Source organism: Corapipo altera, unplaced genomic scaffold (assembly GCF_003945725.1).
Source record: "Corapipo altera isolate COAL_440 unplaced genomic scaffold, ASM394572v1 1, whole genome shotgun sequence".
NCBI lineage: Eukaryota > Metazoa > Chordata > Aves > Passeriformes > Pipridae > Corapipo > Corapipo altera.
In genome coordinates, this window is record NW_020884873.1 from 367756 (window position 1) to 384713 (window position 16958).

The 16958-nt window shown below is 38.8% G+C and overlaps 1 protein-coding gene across 12 annotated transcripts in view; it reads left to right on the forward strand.

Moving 5' to 3' along the window:
• Positions 1-16630, forward strand: part of CALD1 (caldesmon 1) — a 196550-nt gene extending 179920 nt beyond the window's left edge. For 9 of the 12 annotated variants that reach the window (XM_027659567.1, XM_027659570.1, XM_027659580.1 and 6 more), the window contains 8 exons: positions 171-311; positions 6709-6752; positions 6853-6931; positions 9099-9233; positions 10205-10300; positions 12913-12993; positions 13312-13345; positions 14957-16630. In XM_027659567.1, coding sequence (XP_027515368.1) covers positions 171-311; positions 6709-6752; positions 6853-6931; positions 9099-9233; positions 10205-10300; positions 12913-12993; positions 13312-13345; positions 14957-14988 — 642 coding nt within the window. In that variant the 3' untranslated portion in view covers positions 14989-16630. The other 3 variants (XR_003530347.1, XM_027659598.1, XM_027659625.1) reach the window with 3 other exon arrangements.
• Positions 16631-16958: the final 328 nt, after the last annotated feature.

Consider the following 16958-nt stretch of genomic DNA (forward strand, 5'->3'; position numbering starts at 1 on the left):
CAACACTGAGATGAATTAGCACTAATGCTTTTATAGATTTTGGACAGGTCACTGAACTTTTTCAACTGGCATGAAAGTCTGCTCTTAGAAAATTTGGTTTGCAGGACTCAACAGCCCTGTAATGGTGATGTAGTTTCTGAAAGAAAAAGTAACCATTCATTTTTTTTAAGGAGGAAAAGAAGAGGATGAAGGAAGAAATTGAAAGAAGAAGGGCTGAAGCTGCTGAGAAACGTCAAAAGATACCAGAAGATGGTGTATCTGAAGACAAGAAGCCATTTAAATGTTTCAGTCCTAAAGGTTCATCTCTCAAGGTAACCTCTTCACTAACATTTATATGTACATAAAAAAATAATGAGATTTGTAGTCCAAACCAACAGCCAAACATCAGAGCAGTGTAGAAATACTTGTAATCAGACCTAGATAGATTTGATAGAGTTTAACCTGAAACCTTTAGCTGAAAGACTTCATTCATTGGGATGACTGAAAAATAGAGATCCTTCCTGAAAATAGAATCTAGACTGGGAGTTATCTGTTCTTGTTGATGAAAAATATCCAAAAAGGATCTTCACCTTCAAGAGAAAATTATTTGGGAAACTTAGAGCTGTATTATTGTGTTGCTTTTCAATGTTAATTTATTATAGGAGTGCCTTGTGAACTGGAGTAAAATTATAGAATTGTTTAAGTTGGAAAAGACCTCTAAGATCATCTAGTCACAAATCTCCTCTCACTACTTCCACATACACAATTATTTTCTTCCTTGCCAGATTACTTTGTCTTTAAACATATCCAGCCTAACCACCATTAATTGAAACTGATCTATATGGGAGTTCTAGTTTATGTCTAATCCCCCCAAAGGTAACATCTAGAAGTACTGGGCTGGATTTAATTTTCTTACATAAGAAATAAAAAACCCACCCTTCTGTTGCTGAAGAATTTCTGAATGATGTTTTGTGACCTATATTATATTGGAAGTGTGATGAATCAGTTAAATGGCCTTTCAGCATGGAAAGGAATCCCGGCTCCATTGAAATTATTGGGAGTTTTGCTTTAGTATTCAGTCCAGTTGCTTTCTCAGCTCAAGCTCAAACTGCAGATCTATTGATTGTTTTCAACTCTCTCTCCCTTTTCTCATTTTGTGTTATTAGTCATTTAAGAATCCAAACTGTTTGTCAAAAAAAAGGCTGCTTAGTGGAAACTAGGAGAGAAAAGAATCAGGCAGGAGGTTATCAGGTAGGAGCTCATTGAACCATGAAGTGGATCTCCATGAGCTAAGAACAGTATTTGTTGAGTGAAAAACTGCATTTGATTAAAATTACTTTTCCACTCACAGAGACCTACACTTTGATCTATTTGGGGGATTCAGGTCTCTACTGTTTTGGGTCCAGCTCTAGCAAATACAGCATCCAAATATTGTCGAATTGACTTGCCTTTGTCTTCTAAGACATATTTGAACTTGAAATACTAGGACAGAATACATGGAGCTGTAAACAAAGATTGCCGAGCTTCACGACTTCCTGTTAGATAAACCTGGAGATGATGCCAGTAACAGACACTATAAACACACAACTTCTTTCCAGCCCTTCTGAGAGGGCTTCCTTTTCTTCTTTCATTTATTGACATGCCTTTTATGATGTAACTTTGGAGCTTTCATTCACAGAAGGCTCCGAATAGAGGAAGTTGTACTTGAAAACACAAAATAGAAACATACAGATTTTGGGGAAAAAACACTGAATTTAGCAGGAGGTCAAGGGCTTTCAGATAACTTTTGGACTGATGCTACACTATTCTTTAAGCATTCAAGGTACAATTTTTTTTTCTTATGATAATTGCTGCTGGATTTTACGGCTTGTTGGGCAGAATTTGTTACAAAACCTGATATATGCAACTCTACACATTTTTTTTTTCCTCTTTCTCTGCTTCTCTCTCTGAGAAATCAGTGATACCTTATATGTAATTCCAGACCAGTGTCTGTGGGTGGCCAGTGTAGATACGTAATGCTGTAGAAGTTCACACCCTAAACTGTTTCTTGGCCTTCTGTGATTAATAGCTGGGAGAGAATAATCTCAGTTTAATAGCCTGATGTGAAATGTGATGTCAAAATCCAGTTATTAGAGGACAGTATGTTTTGTTACCTTGAGTTTGGACAGACTTCTCAGGCTGGTCTAACCTGGTTGGTACACAGCTTTCTCATTGCTTGCTATGCACTGCCCAAGTTATCTTTTGACTTGTAAAGCATCTGGCATATGTTTTCTCCCTTGATGAATGTATCATCTTGTTAGACATGTCATAAGTCATGTGAGAACCCCAAGTGCATCATTGTGGGTGGGTGGTTGGAATTAATGAGAAAAGGGAGGCTCAGTATAAAAATACTGCATGATACATGTGCACATTCTGACTTCTCCTGGATAACAATCTGGCAAAGCACATTTTTTTCCTTCCCGTCCCTTGTAACGTTGTGATAAGTTTTTGGGAAGAAAAAGAAGTTCCTGGGAGTGGCTTATATGAGGAAAGTAGGGCATGCTGATTACCAAGTGAACTATCAGAACAAAGGAAAGAAGGGAGATAATCTGAGAAGCAGAGTGGTATGTTGCCATCTTATGGATGCTGCATGTATCCATCAGGCAAGGCATGGACTAGCATGGCATACAGACTCAGAATTGAGAGGCAAGGTGGGCAACTCATCTCCATGTATTACATGGATCATGGATGCACATATAAAAATGTATGTATACAAACATGGACATAATATACATACATGCTTACATTTAGAAAGACCTTCTGTGATTATCTAGTCTGGCCTCTAATAAATCACAGCCTACACAGTGTTGACAACTCCTGTTGTTTAAACTGTTAAATACAGTATTTTCCTTAAGCCTGAGGCACTACTTCAGCACAACACAGCATGAAATCCTCTCAGTGATAGCATGAAGGCTGGTCCTTTCTGGGGAGAGAATGAAGAGAAAGCATACAAAGTAAATGCAGACCAAGTTCATCACTAGCTCAGGGACAGAAGCAGCTTGGATTTCTCAGGGCTGTGTGGAGTCCCTGTGGGCAGCAATAGCACCAAATATCTGCTCAACCTTTGCCCTTTATCTTGTTATTTTTTTAAATAAGGACAAAGACTAGAACAACGTCTGCTGCTCTCCCATCTGGTTCTAGCTCACACTTTCCTTAGTTTAGCTCATGCAAAGGGTGTTGCACTCAAGGAATGAGCTTTCCTGAATAAACTTAGTCCATTTTGCTTTTTAGACAAGTTCATTCCTCACGTTTTCTTTGGGAAGGAGGGTTACTGACTTCTTGCATAACTATTCTGTAGGTTAATCAGGAGAGAACAGGGTATTTCAAAACTAAGTCTCCTCTTGGGGGTGAACTCCACCTCTACAGAAATGCAAAAGCAGTTAGGCACTGAGGGGAGGAAGCAATGACAGGAGGCTGGGAAACACAGGCTGATGTGGGAGCCAGCGCTGTCTGCAAGGCAATGCTGACAGCTAAGCCAGAAGATAGACTTTTCAGAGACTTTTTTTTCTTTTGTCTTGTTATATCTCATTATTGCTCCCAATACCTGACAACTGGAGCAGTGACTATAAAGAATTAGGCTCCACACAATCAGTTCTTCCCAGATGAGCTACTCTTGGAGCAGAGGGAAAATAGAGTGGTAAGAATATGTATTTGTGACATTTGTTTTTCCCTGATCTTTGGTGCTGATGGCAGCACTCTGGTCTTGTAGGTAAACTGGAATAAATTGGTACACTCTGAACAGATGCTGCTGACAGCAGGAAAAAGCTTAACTGTGCTTTATGAAGCAAAAGAGCATGTGAGCCACTCAGGTAGTATAAGGAGAAGCCACTCTACTCCCAAGGACTACCACACCAAATGGATTTCCACTGCATTCTTCCACATGTTGGATATTAGGCAAAATTATAATACAGGGTTTTCTGTTTTCTGTGTGCATTTTTTATTCCTCTTCTTCCTTGACCCATTTTTTTAGAAGAGTTTTTCTATGTATCTATTTACAAGTTTCTGTTGCATAATATCCAAATGCACAGTTTAAAATTCCTAGGACTCATTTAATACATTTTTATGAAACAGGTTTTACTGGGAATATCTAATGTTTTTTGTTTCCCAAGTCTCATATTGTTAGGTGGGAGAGATGCAACCTATGTTCTTTCTCTCTGGTCATAATTTAACTAAGGGCTGGCAGGCTGACTTTCTTCAGATCTTGTGTGTTCTGAAAGTATTCCTTGGTGACAAAACATAGTCCAAGCTATTTAAGAAGAGCCTTTTAAAAGGAATGTAGCAAAAAGATTATTCTTAGTTTCTGGTCTCAAACTGAGAAAATATCTTGCATTTTATGCTAACCACTTTGCTTTGCCTGTTTCTCTTACAGATCTATTTCGTAATACTGTTTACTGTATGTGGCAAACATTTTAAATACTTTGCATGGAGTTTGTGTGATGTGCAGTGGATAAATGACCTTTAGATGTTGCTGTGCGGTCTAAATGTATTTGACCTGTATGTTGAATACATGTGTGCATACTGGTGTGTTTGCTCTAGGTGTATTCAATGTCTGCTTCTGCTTCATGTATACTACATTTTGAGGAAGATGCTTTAGAACAAATTCTCATACACATGTGCAGAAAATTTTTATCCCTCCACACAAGGCATCTGCTTCCTCAGCCAGACTATCTTGCTGAGCTCTGAGGGTTGCTTCCTAACTCTGCTCTCCTGTTTATTTTCTGTTTTGCTTCCTCACTCTCCTCTTCTGAACAATCCCTGACTTACTCCTGATACCACATGAAGTGCTCTGAGAACCACTGTTTCCAGTGGGTAAAGAATGACCCCACTTTTGTGTCTTTTTACTACAACCCCAAGAATACATGTCTCCTCCCTCCCATCTATTCCCCTCTTCCACTAGTGCCTGCTGAAGCCTGGTTTTCCTGCTGTGCAGAAGCATTTCTCTTACCTACACATGAAAGACTATGAAGATCCTGTAAATTGATTATTAGGTGGTTACCTTGAATCCTAGTTCTTTGAGACAGTGCATATTATTTGTCCTTGCTGCCCACCAGGATTTCACTGATGCAGTTGTGGACAGACCAGGGAGAAACTACAGGTTCTTGCTGGTACAGCTCATCATTTTGGTGCCTTGCTGGTTATGACCCAGAAATCAGCACTGGGGGAAACTTCCACTATATCATAGTAGAAGAGAGGAGACATGTTTTGAGTTTTCATCCTTGGTCTGTTTACTCACTTTTAATCCAATCATTTGCTTCCTCGTTTTGTGGTAACGCCTCTGGGTGAAACTAAGCTGTAACCCGTTCCGGCAGGAAAAAGACCCTCCTGGTCTTTTGCTGCCACCTTGTGACATCAGTTCACTGAAACACTTGGAATCTATCCTAGCAAAGCCCATCTTTCCACTCAGGACTGCTTTTAAGTCCCATATTAGCAACTAAAACTGTTAACGTAAATCATCATGTAAATTATATATATGTATTTAGAGCTTCAGAGGTGCCTTTGAGCTGGATGGATGCTAGCTGGAGTTCCTCCAGTGAGCTTGTTTGGCAAATTCTGCAGTGAAGTGAACTGCCTGAGTTTTTTCTTGTGTGGGCTTAAGAAATAAAACATTTATGCCCTTTGAAGGGATTGCTGTAGGATTTATTGCTCTGGTACAGCCTGGGTGCTAAATGCACTGAGGAGAACCATTTAAAGAGTTGGCTGTCATTGCCTTATTTCAAAGGTATGAATGCCACAGCTGTCACTGTTAAAGTAAATTGAAGATAGAGAACCCTTACTGAGACTGGGGAATCTCCAGGAATCTAGCCACACTGATTATTAGTCATTTCAATCCCTTGGAGCTGCTTACATATATTTTATTTTAAGTGAAAGTGTAGAGCCTTGGATGAGAAGTGAAGTAATGTAATATAGAAGAGACTTGAGGAAGCTTGATGAAAATATTTCTTGACCCAGAAGGCAAATAGACACACACACCCATCCACCCATCATGAAATATTTTAAAACTTTATTCACTCTTTGTTTTCAAAGTGTTGAGAGATTTGACAGAAGTCATATGAGACCTTCATGATTTCTCTTCCCTGGAAACATCACAATATTTTCCTGTGCACAGAGTAGAAAATAAGGAGGAAATGTAAGATATCAGTTTGTATAATAACAGCTGGAGGATATTGACTCAGCAGTGACCCTGCTTGAACACAAGCAGAGTTCTGTCTGATTGGTTTCTTGGAGTTCAAATTAAATTGTTAGTGTCCTCCAAAAACATACTTGAGAGAGGGGATGTGGCTGACATCCAAACCTGGCTTAGTCTGATGTCTCAATTCAGTAAAACTTTATTAAATTTGCTGTATTTCTCAAGAGGTACGTAGCTTTGATGTAGATTTGGGGCACATCAACCCCTTCCATAAGATAAACTTCCTTTTCTGCTTTCTATGTTGGTCATTTATTCTCTTCTTACAAATGAGGCACTGAAGAAATGTGTTGGATGCAAACATTAATGCAGAAAATACATCCACGTTTATGAATCTGTATCATAATAGGTTGCTATCTATAAAACATTTGTGTGTGTCTGTGATGATTTCTGTTGGAATGTATCTCTTTCAGACTTTTTGACATTTAAAATGACATTCTAGCCTGGCCTTTTGCACAGGCTTCTTCTTTATTACCCTTAAACTTAAAGCTCTTCTCTCTTTCTAGATAGAGGAGAGAACAGAATTTTTGAACAAATCTGCTCAGAAGAGGTAAAGCAATGAAACAGTAAGTTCAGTTCAAATAGCAGAGTTTAGTTGGAGGGCATAATAATGTCTTTCTCTCTTTTTTTTTTTTTCCTACTTCCTACAGTGGTATGAAGCCCACCCAGACGACAGCAGTTGTCTCAAAGATTGACAGTAGACTCGAGCAATACACAAGTGCAATTGAGGTAAGCTAACTCCAGGTCACAATGGATGTAGTTAGTAATGGCTTTGAGGGCTTTAATCAGCCTATGTTTTACTGTTTAAGAATTACAGGGATTTTTTTGGTCACAAAAGCTTCTTTACAGAATCACAGAATATTCTGAGTTGGAAGGGACCCACAAGGATCATCAAGTCCAGCTCTTAAGTGAATGACCCATACAGGGATCAAACCCATGACCTTGGCATTATTAGCACCAGGCTCTAACCCACTGTGACTTCAAGAACAAAATGCTTCAGGCACACTTATAACCAACATTTAGATATATAGCTAAACAAAACCCCTTTCATGCTTCTACTTTACTCTGTTTCGTAAGCCTGGAGCAGCTGTTGAAGGACTCAGAATCTTGAGTGACAGTTGCGTCCTCTTTTTGCCTGATGAGAGAATTATGAGCCATCCTGAACAAAGCTGACTTAGCAGCTTATTTAGAACAGGGAACTGGGTCTGTGTTGCTCACTGCCACTTCGGAGTGACATTCCTTGGCAAAGACATACACCGTGGTGAACAAGGGAGTTAAGAAGTAACAAAGGAAAAAGAGAATCACATTAAAATGCAGAATTTGACCCCAGGTGATTTTGACGACTTGTGGTTAATAATGTGCCTAGGAACCAGAATTGAGGGCTTTTTCTTTTCGTAGTTCACAGAAAAATAGGAATTTGATTTTTTTGTTGTTGTTGTTCTGAGGTTTCTTAACTGTTTTTATAATTCAGTGAGTACAGGCAATGTGAAAGCTACTAGTTGATATAGCAGGCTGACTGGACTGGGTTGTTGAGTGTCATGGGAATAGAACAGTATACAAAAGGATATGATATTGATAGCTGTAACAAAGGTATAGCATGTCTTCCTTCCCTGCTGGATATTTTTTTTCTCCTCTCCTCCGCATATAGAGTCTAAACATGATATTCCACTAAGGTTTTAATTGGTTGGGCTTTATTATCATTTGATGTAAAGGAAACTTTAGTCATTTAAGATCAATTAATAGGCTTTTTTTCCTGTGACTGCTGCCTGTTTAACCTTTCTGCTAGAAAGCCTATCAGCTGGAGAGTTTTATACTGTGTGTCAGTTCCCAATGAAAAAAAGCACACAGATGAAAGGGTGAAGTCTCGGGCTTGCCTCCAGCACTTAGGTCAAGTTGAAGGTAGCTCAAACTCCTCCATTAGGGATGAATGCCAGCATGGCACCCAGTAGTCCCCCATATCATTAAAACAGGGGCATAGAACTTCCGTCATCCTGCTTCACTCTGTGCCTTTTCTGAACTATATTAGGTCCTCCAGTATTTTCAGTAGGGCTCTGCTCCATTTAGATGTTGAAAAGCACAGCCCTACGGCCAGAGGAGGGCAAGGTGTACAGTTCCCATCTGACTTGAAATGTTTCCTTTGCTGAGTTTGTAATGTTTCCAAAATCTGCCAAATCTGACTTGCTTTGCAACTAGAGGCAAAGCCTCAGCTCGTACAGGTTCTTATTCTCATCGAATCTATGATATGTAAAATGTACAAGAATTTTGAAAAGAAGAAAGAGGAAGAATTTGGTCCAGTGTTTTTAGTGAACATGCAAAAGACACATTTCCAAAAAAAGAAACAAACCCAAACAAAAAAATCCCCACCCCAGTTCTCCACTCTTTAAAAGAACGCCCTATTCCAAATATACTGCAATTGCTGAAATTTACCCCTAAAATCCTGTGTGGTGAGGTTAAGTTGTCTGGGCAGATGGAGCAGACTCTGACATTGAATGACAGAGCAGCCTTTTTTCCCTGCCTCTGAATAAGGATTTCCTTAGCTGTATCCCTAAAAGAACCAGGCTTACAGGATTTAGGTGCTAAGGTTTGAAAGAGGACAAATGAAAGCCTTGGAGCAGTTCTGTGCAGAGCTATGGTTTGCCATGAATTTCAGAAATTAATGAAAAAATCTCAGGGATTGCAATTCTCTCAGTTAGTTGTGCCAAGGGTGCAACTGTCAATCAAAAAGGGAAGAGAGTCTCAGTGGCACTTTTGGAGCTGAGTGCTCCTTTTCATCTTTGCATGATCAGTGCTGGAACCACTTGCAGCTGCTGCATTCTCCAGCACTGCCCCAAAGTCAAACTACCCTGAGTCTCCAGCTCTTAATACCAAACACCAACTGGCCTCAATTCTTCTCCAGGGCACAAAGGCTTCAAGACCAGCTAAGCCAGCAGCTTCTGACCTCCATGTTCCAGCTGAAGGTGTCCGTAATATCAAGAGTATGTGGGAGAAAGGGAATTTTTCATCACCCTCTGGAACAGGAACACCAAATAAGGTTTGTGTTTCATTTAACATCATGACTATAAAGAATTATGCTCTGGGCCTGACCTTGCCATTCATGTTCCTGTGAGTAAGCATGTCTGCTCCTCTTGACATCACTGGTGAAGAATATCCCAAAGGATCCTGAGGACCTCAGAAATCCACCAAATTTGTGGCTGCAATATTGAGCATCATGTAAGAATTCAGTAACCTACTGAGCTGAGTTATGAGACGTTCCAGAGCCACATCAGATATCTTAGGTAGATATATCTGGGTAGTTCAAGCAGAGTACAAACAAATTCTTTGTGTCGGGAAAAGTTCTTTCAGGGGTCAGAGAAGGATTAAATAGGCAAGATAGTGATGATGTTTTACAGATAATGCATTTGTGAGACCTTTATCTTTTCTATGTAAAATCTTAAGGCAAGATTTTCTTTCTATGAATTGATGTGAGCTGATGAGCGTGCCTCATAGCCAAAAAACTGAGCCATGGATTGAAGGGGATTATTACAGATAATAATTAAATTTTAGTAATTTGTTCTAACCTTTTAAAGATTAATTTTAATGTTTTAAATTTTAGGCCACTTAGCTCCTCTATTGTGTGCTTTTCTGGAAAAATATTAGTGTAACAAAACAAAAAATGTGGACTTAGAACGGTGTCTCTTCTTCTGTTAAGCTAAAGATTCTTTTTCCTTGGAGTTCAGGCTCATGACAGAAAGAGCATGTTTATGTCTCACATTTATTGCTGGGTTAGCAGGAGTGGAAATGATTTTGTCAGTCCACATTTATCATTATTGAAAACTGGAGGGCAGCAGTCCTGTTGTAGTTCATAGGGACAATACCTTCAGAGAACACAGGATGACTCCAGTCATAGGCTCAGTGAGGAGCTCTATATTAAATTCAGGCTTGGCTTTGCTTTTCAATCTACACTAGGAAAACAGAGCAAAAGCCATTCTTAAAGTTTTCTGATTAGATTTTATTATTTTGCAGGAAACTGCTGGACTGAAGGTGGGTGTCTCCAGTCGAATAAACGAGTGGTTAACCAAGACCCCAGAGAGCAACAAATCACCTGCTCCAAAACCTTCTGTAAGTAAACTTGCAACAACTACTTCTTCAGTAGGTGGGTTCTTTCCATGGGCAGAGGTGGTGACAGTGTTCCTCGACCAGCTGGTGGTCTTTGGAGGAACCTTCCTTAATGTCCTCTTGGAAGCTCGCAGAGGCCCCCTGGCTGCTGACTGAGAAGAGGGGGAGATGAAAGAGGGCAGCTCTCACCTTAAAAGCTCATGGATGCTCTGAAAAAGCAAGTGCTCAGAAAAGCACTTCAGCCCTTCTCTGGAAGAGAAAGACATTAACTTACTACCTGTGAAAGGCTTACCACTAATTTAGAACTTATAAGCCATAGACCCTAGATGAAACCTGTATAAATTTTCCAAGTATATTTGAAAATAAAGTGAAATAATTTATTGTTTATGAGCCTAAATATAATTTCTAATGAATGCCCTTTAGCATGCCTATTGCTTCAGTAAGAATAAGAGCAGAAAATACTTTCCAGGTAATAGGGTGGGAATGTGGGAAGCAGCAGTGAGGATGTGGGAAGGAGAAGAAATAGATAACTGTGGGATGGGGAAGGGGAAGTATGAGGAACTGGAGCTGTAAATATCCATATTAGAGAAAGGGTATCAGTCGTGGTGTTAATGGTTAAACTTTAGGATTTTATTAAAGAACTTTTTTCTTTTCATATTCTTGTGTAGTGTTTTTCTGTCAATCCACTTGCCCTTTATAAAAGATGCAGCCTGAAAAACTCTTTCTCAATTCATGCTCCTGTTTGTCCCAAAAAGGAGCTTGAAATTTGAAGTGTTGTCTCTAATGTCAGTATTTACTGGTAGCTGCATGGAGATTGTGTCCTTATGGACACCAATACAAAATCAAAAGAAGTCATTATGGTGACTGTATTTAATCAAAACTGCTGAAATCAGTCCAGAATCTGCCTCCAGATTTTTCTCTCTTTCTTTTAAGTTGCATCTTTTAGAAAACGTAAAACTAACCTCTTGTTTTTCCTTCAGCCAGCTGTTTCTATCTATGTCTTAATTTCCCTCTTTCTCAATAGATTGTTCTTTCTTCTTTCAATATCTCTGCTTGAAGGAGCCCACACTTCTCCTATTCTTCTTTGAGGGTCTGTTTACTAAGTTGGTCAGGTAAACCTATTTATTATTGATTATGAAGAATAATATACATCTATACTGTGTGATTTTTTTTTTTTTTTTTTGCCAGGAAACCTAGAATTTCTTAGTTAGCAAATAACTTCTTACCCCCATCACATTCCACCAAAAAAAAGAAATGTTCAAAGGTTTTGTGACCATCAAGATACTTACGAGTTTTGGAACAATACTGAATTCAAAGTAGAGGGAGAAAAGATCTCAATTAGTGTTATGGTGAACCTAAATCACATATCCCAAATTGTTTCAGGATTATGAAAATGGTACTGTGATCATCTCCACTGCAAGTGGTTTTGTGATAAGGTCAATTAGAATTTTGGTTTTTTCTTCCTTCCTGTTACTGCTGAACTGGTTTTTTGAAGTACAAAATTGGCTTCAAGTCTTAAACATCTGCAACCCTCCGTGGCTGCAGATTATGATCCCTTCTAGAACACCTCTGTTGGATGCAAATATCCCTTGCAGAAATTACATTTCCATTCATCACTGAGTTTAGAAGTTTTAGAGTTAGGAGTTCTCATATTCAGAAAACTACCTACCCGTGAATGGCAAGAACAAGATTCTGGAAAATGTACAGGACTTGAATACTTTCTGCAAAGGAGAGTATCTATGTCCAAAATTGTTTGAGTCTCTTGTTTGCTGTCCACAGAGAAGATATCAATCCATCTGTCCTTAAGCAGGTGCATTGGCATTAGCCTATCATATATAATTTTGATTTGTAGCCCTCCTTTTCTCCGAGAAGATGCTTAACATTTTTATGGAGTTTTGCTTAAAGTCTCCATAACATTTCCAGAGAATACTATTATTCTTTAATGACTTTCTCTTATCTTTTTAGTGTTGTTCAATTTTTTGTTTCTTTTGGGTTTCGTGGTTTGGGGGTTTTTTGTAGTGATTGGTACATCCTAAGATCACAAATGATGCAATGGAAATTCAAATGGATATGAAGGACTACAGTGATAAATCCTAAAACCTATATTTAAGAATGCAGAGCAGAATCTCCTTTTCTGTTGCATTAAAAGTCCTTCTCTATTTTTTCACAGATTGCTTTTAATGAAATATTTTTATTTTTATCTAAAGTAACTGAAACAAGCTGCTTTTGAATTCCTCCCTAAGAAAAATACTATCCCTGAAAAAAAAATGTGGGTTTTTTTCCCACAAAAATTGGAATTGCCTTTTGCGCAGTAACCATTAACTTACTATGTTCAAGCAAGGGAGTGCAGCGATGACCAGTCTGTGCTATACAAAATAGATTTAGGGGGATTGTTTCTTCTCTTACAGCATGTGTATGTGTAGGGTCCTACATATTTATATGTGTATATGTGATGTATCATTCTGAATTGCTTTATGATTGGTAGACAACGTAATACTTACCACTGGTGGGTGTCCCTGAACTCTCCTTAGGAGGAAGTTGCATTCTAATGTTTTCTTTAACAAATTAAAAGAAATATAAACTAATGTCATTTCCTGTTCTTTGATATTTGACAGGATTTGAAACCAGGAGACGTGTCCGGCAAACGCAACCTCTGGGAGAAGCAGTCGGTTGAGAAGCCACCTTCTTCTTCTAAGGTAACACTTCTGTGCATTGTTAAGAGCATAATATCTCTGTTGAAGGCTTTCTAGTGGGAAGGTGTCACTAAGTTTCATACAGTCAGTCAGTTGGAATGAGGCCTCTACATGTCCTCTGTTACTAACCTGCCTCTTTATCTATAGAAGAAAATACCATGAGGTGCAGAAAGCAGTGTGTAACTTTTAAACACCTATTTGGCAGAGCTGTGTTATGTGTGGAATCTGTCTTTTGCATGGAGTTGATTTTTTTCTCCTGTTATAAATAAAAATGTTCTCCTCTCTTGAATTTTAATCATGGGTTATTACTTTTTCAAACAGGTATCAGCTATGGGGAAAAAATCAGAGGCCAATGGTAAGTAATACCAGAATGCACACATTGCACCTATTTTTATATTGTAATACACTTTATTACATATATAATATAATATTATTATATTATATGTATACTATTATACATATTATACACATATTTAACAATATTTTACACATACAGTTTAATAACATTATACATATGATAATATAAAATGTATATTGTAACACATATTACAACAGAGAAATGGTGCCATATTTTCTCACAGGTGTACCAGTGTTAAAATTCTACAGCTATTAATGCTGATGCCATTAAAGTCCTATTTGCCTTTGCCTTTCAAAAGCTCCATTGCAACATTATCAAAACATGAATGCTTGAGAAATAAATCTAGGTCATCTTTCTAGGAGGACTGAGTACTAGCAGTGCATCACCCATGTGTCCAAAGGCTTGTTCAAGAGAGATTTATAGCATGTTTGATGTAGCTGGGGAGTATCATTAAAAGGTGTGTGGGCTGAGGAATGGGGTGGCCATTTGACAAATTACAGCAAATGCAAAGCATCTGGGAAAGGCTCTTTTGAAAGCTGCAGTGGGAATGGATGTGCCTTTCCTGAGCAGAGAGGGGGAGCTCAAAAAACAAAGGTGTTGCAGCAACATCGTTTGAGCTGAAAAGGAAGATTTCAGTACTCTGAAACCAGCCTGAGTACTGAAGTTCAGTCCTCAGCCCCGCATGTTATTTTAAACACAGCCACTGGGTAATGGTGAAGCCTGAGGAAAATTCAGTAGCCTTGATTTTCAGAAATTGTTCTTCTGGCTGATTGTGAGTCTCATATACTCCTGCATCCCCAGACTGGAAGGGAGGTCAAACACCTTCAGCAGCAGGAATGCTTTGGCTGGAGCTGTGCATTGGTGTCTTTCGAAGGCAAAAATAGTCTTAGTAGTGTAATTTTGAAACCACAGGCAAAATTGCCCCCTTAGCTTTTTAATTTCTATTTTAACCTAAAAACACTCCAAATGAAACCAACTAAACCAATTATGTGCCTGAGGACCCTTGGGGAAGAATGGAAATTCACTGATCAGTTCAACAGCTTGAAAGATGTCTTGCAACGTCCCTCGACTCTTCTCTAAGAATGAAATGGTTGAATATAGAAAACCTTTTGGGTTTCCACACTTTAATACGTGCACACATTTTTCCTCACATTCGTCTGTGAAGCCAGAGGTGTGGTATGCCTGTGAACTTTTCTTATTGGTTTAGAGTTGTGCAAAGCAGAATTCTTTTCCTCCTCTTCTCCTTTCTTAAACTAAACTGTTAGGAGAGGGGTTTTCAGGCTCACTCAGTGTTAGTGCAGCTCTGCTTCTCTGGAAGGTGTTCCCAGCCCACCCACACATGGCTGGGGAGACCAGTGGGTTCAGGAGCACCCCTGCATTTCTGTGGGGGTGTTCCTGAGCACTCCCTGCTTCCTCAGGCTGCTGGAGGCGAGGTGAAATCCCGCTTGCCTCTTGGAGGCCACCTCTGAGCAATTCCAGGAGATGAGCACAGCAGCACCCAGCTTGTGTCCTGCCTTCTTACATGTTCTTAATCTAGAGCTGTGCCTTTTCTGTTTTAGACATGTATTTGGGTTGTTTCAAGGCATCTTTAATCTTTCTTTTTCTCAGCAGGTTTGAGACAATCGGAGAAAGAACCATAGAAGGCCACTGAAGATGCTGGACCAATCAGTCTGGGGGAAAGAAAAAAGGAAAAAGTGCTAAATTGTTCTTTTTATATTTATGTTTATTTACTAAGATGTCTTTTTGCATTATCCCACTTAAAACCATGTATATTAGCACTGTATTTAACAATCAGTCTTAGAGATTCATCCTAATTGTACTGCCTTTGCACAAGAGCCTTTATTCCTAAAGAAACCCATGCTGTGAAATATATAGACTCTCCTACTGATAGTCATAACCATGGATCTGAACAGTGATTTCAACTGCCGGAAGAGGTCAACCCAAAATGCACGTGAAGTAAAGTTGCTTAACAAAGGGTGTGCAGTAAACCTGTAAAAACAATGGTTCCTTTTGTAATACAGAAGTCTTTCTTTCTGCACTTTAGACTAAGGCATGGAAGAAATATCTTTAGTTGACAATGTAATATTTTCTGTAAGCTGCCCATGTCATGAGAAATACTGCATCAATAATGTGTTTTATTTTTTTGTTTTATACTTTTTTAAGTATCAATTTTTCCATTCTAGTTTAAGTTAATACCTAAATTTGGATGATTATGATAGCTGACAGCGGTACTGATATTTCTTTTTGTTGTTAGTGACTAGGAATTGAATGCAATTTAGAATATATACACATGTAGCTTTACAAAGTTTAGCCTAAAGGCACTACTAATGGTAGAATGCTTTTAAGATGTGCTAGAGTGTTATATTTAGTCATAAACATACATAATTAGCCAATATCACAGCTTAAAAAAATAAAGACAAAATTACACACTTTTCTATAGGAAGATTTCATAATTGCTATTAGAGGTATGGTGAGATAAGTTTTAAAAAATTTTAAATGTCAGTTGCCCAGTAACGGGTAATTAAAAAGAAAGTATAGTTTTTAAAAGAGGAAAAGGAAAGGGTGTAGAGGGTCAAAAGTAGGTCACTTGTATAAAACGTTGTAGTTTAATTTATATAAAACTACCGTAATTAAAAAGAAAAAAAAATCTAAACAGAGTTGGAGTTTGTTTCAAATCACTGTTCACTACATCTTGCCATCCATCAGTGCTGTCTACTCAGTCCACCAAAAATGAAGTAAACCTCTATCTTTGTAGCGCTTCTTTTTACCTCTCTCTCTTGAATATCTTTACAGATGTTTTCATTTGTATATAGTTCACACATGGCTATAGGACGTCAGCTGGGTTTGAATTTACATGCCATACAGTTTAGCATTTACATCCTACAGCGTATGGGTGGCATAAACTGAGCAGCTTAAGTAGCCCCTGAGCAGGTTGTTAACAACTTTGTTGCGCATTGGAACCCCCAGGATCCCCCTTTTCACCACTTCCATCTCTTACAGCCTCTGACTTCTTCCTAAAGAAGTATGCTGTTGTATTTCAAGCCAAAGATGAACTGCCCTGCTTGGCTGAAACATCTTGTTTACATATAGAGATGCACCTAGTCATTTGTGGGGGGTGAAACTGGGCCTGACATTGTCTGGGAGTTGTCATGTTTTGTTTTGGGGATTTGTAAATGCTCCTATGAAATTTGCAAATACATCTGATAGCTGCAATAAAAATGATTTGTTCGTACAATGTATTCTGCAACTGCATCCACAATAAATGGAATATTTCCATCAGCACCCCCCTGTTTGTTAATGGGTAGGAATGGACTGGTTGCAACAGGGATAGGAATTGTGCTAAGTCTGTGTAAGATAAGCTGGTGCAAAGACCCCTGAAGGATGTCCCTCCTGATGTACTTATCCTTCAGGAGACAGACAAATTGCAAAATCCGCAGCTTTAACACACATATTCTTTTGGGGGGGGGGGGGGGGGGGGGGGGGGGGGGGGGGGGAGGAAGGTGAGGAAATAATCTTAATTGTCATTCCCTGCTTTGAAATAAATTTTCCATGTAACAGCCATAATATTTCTTCTGTCTGCCTTGGTGGGATGTGCTTTGACACGTGGGTG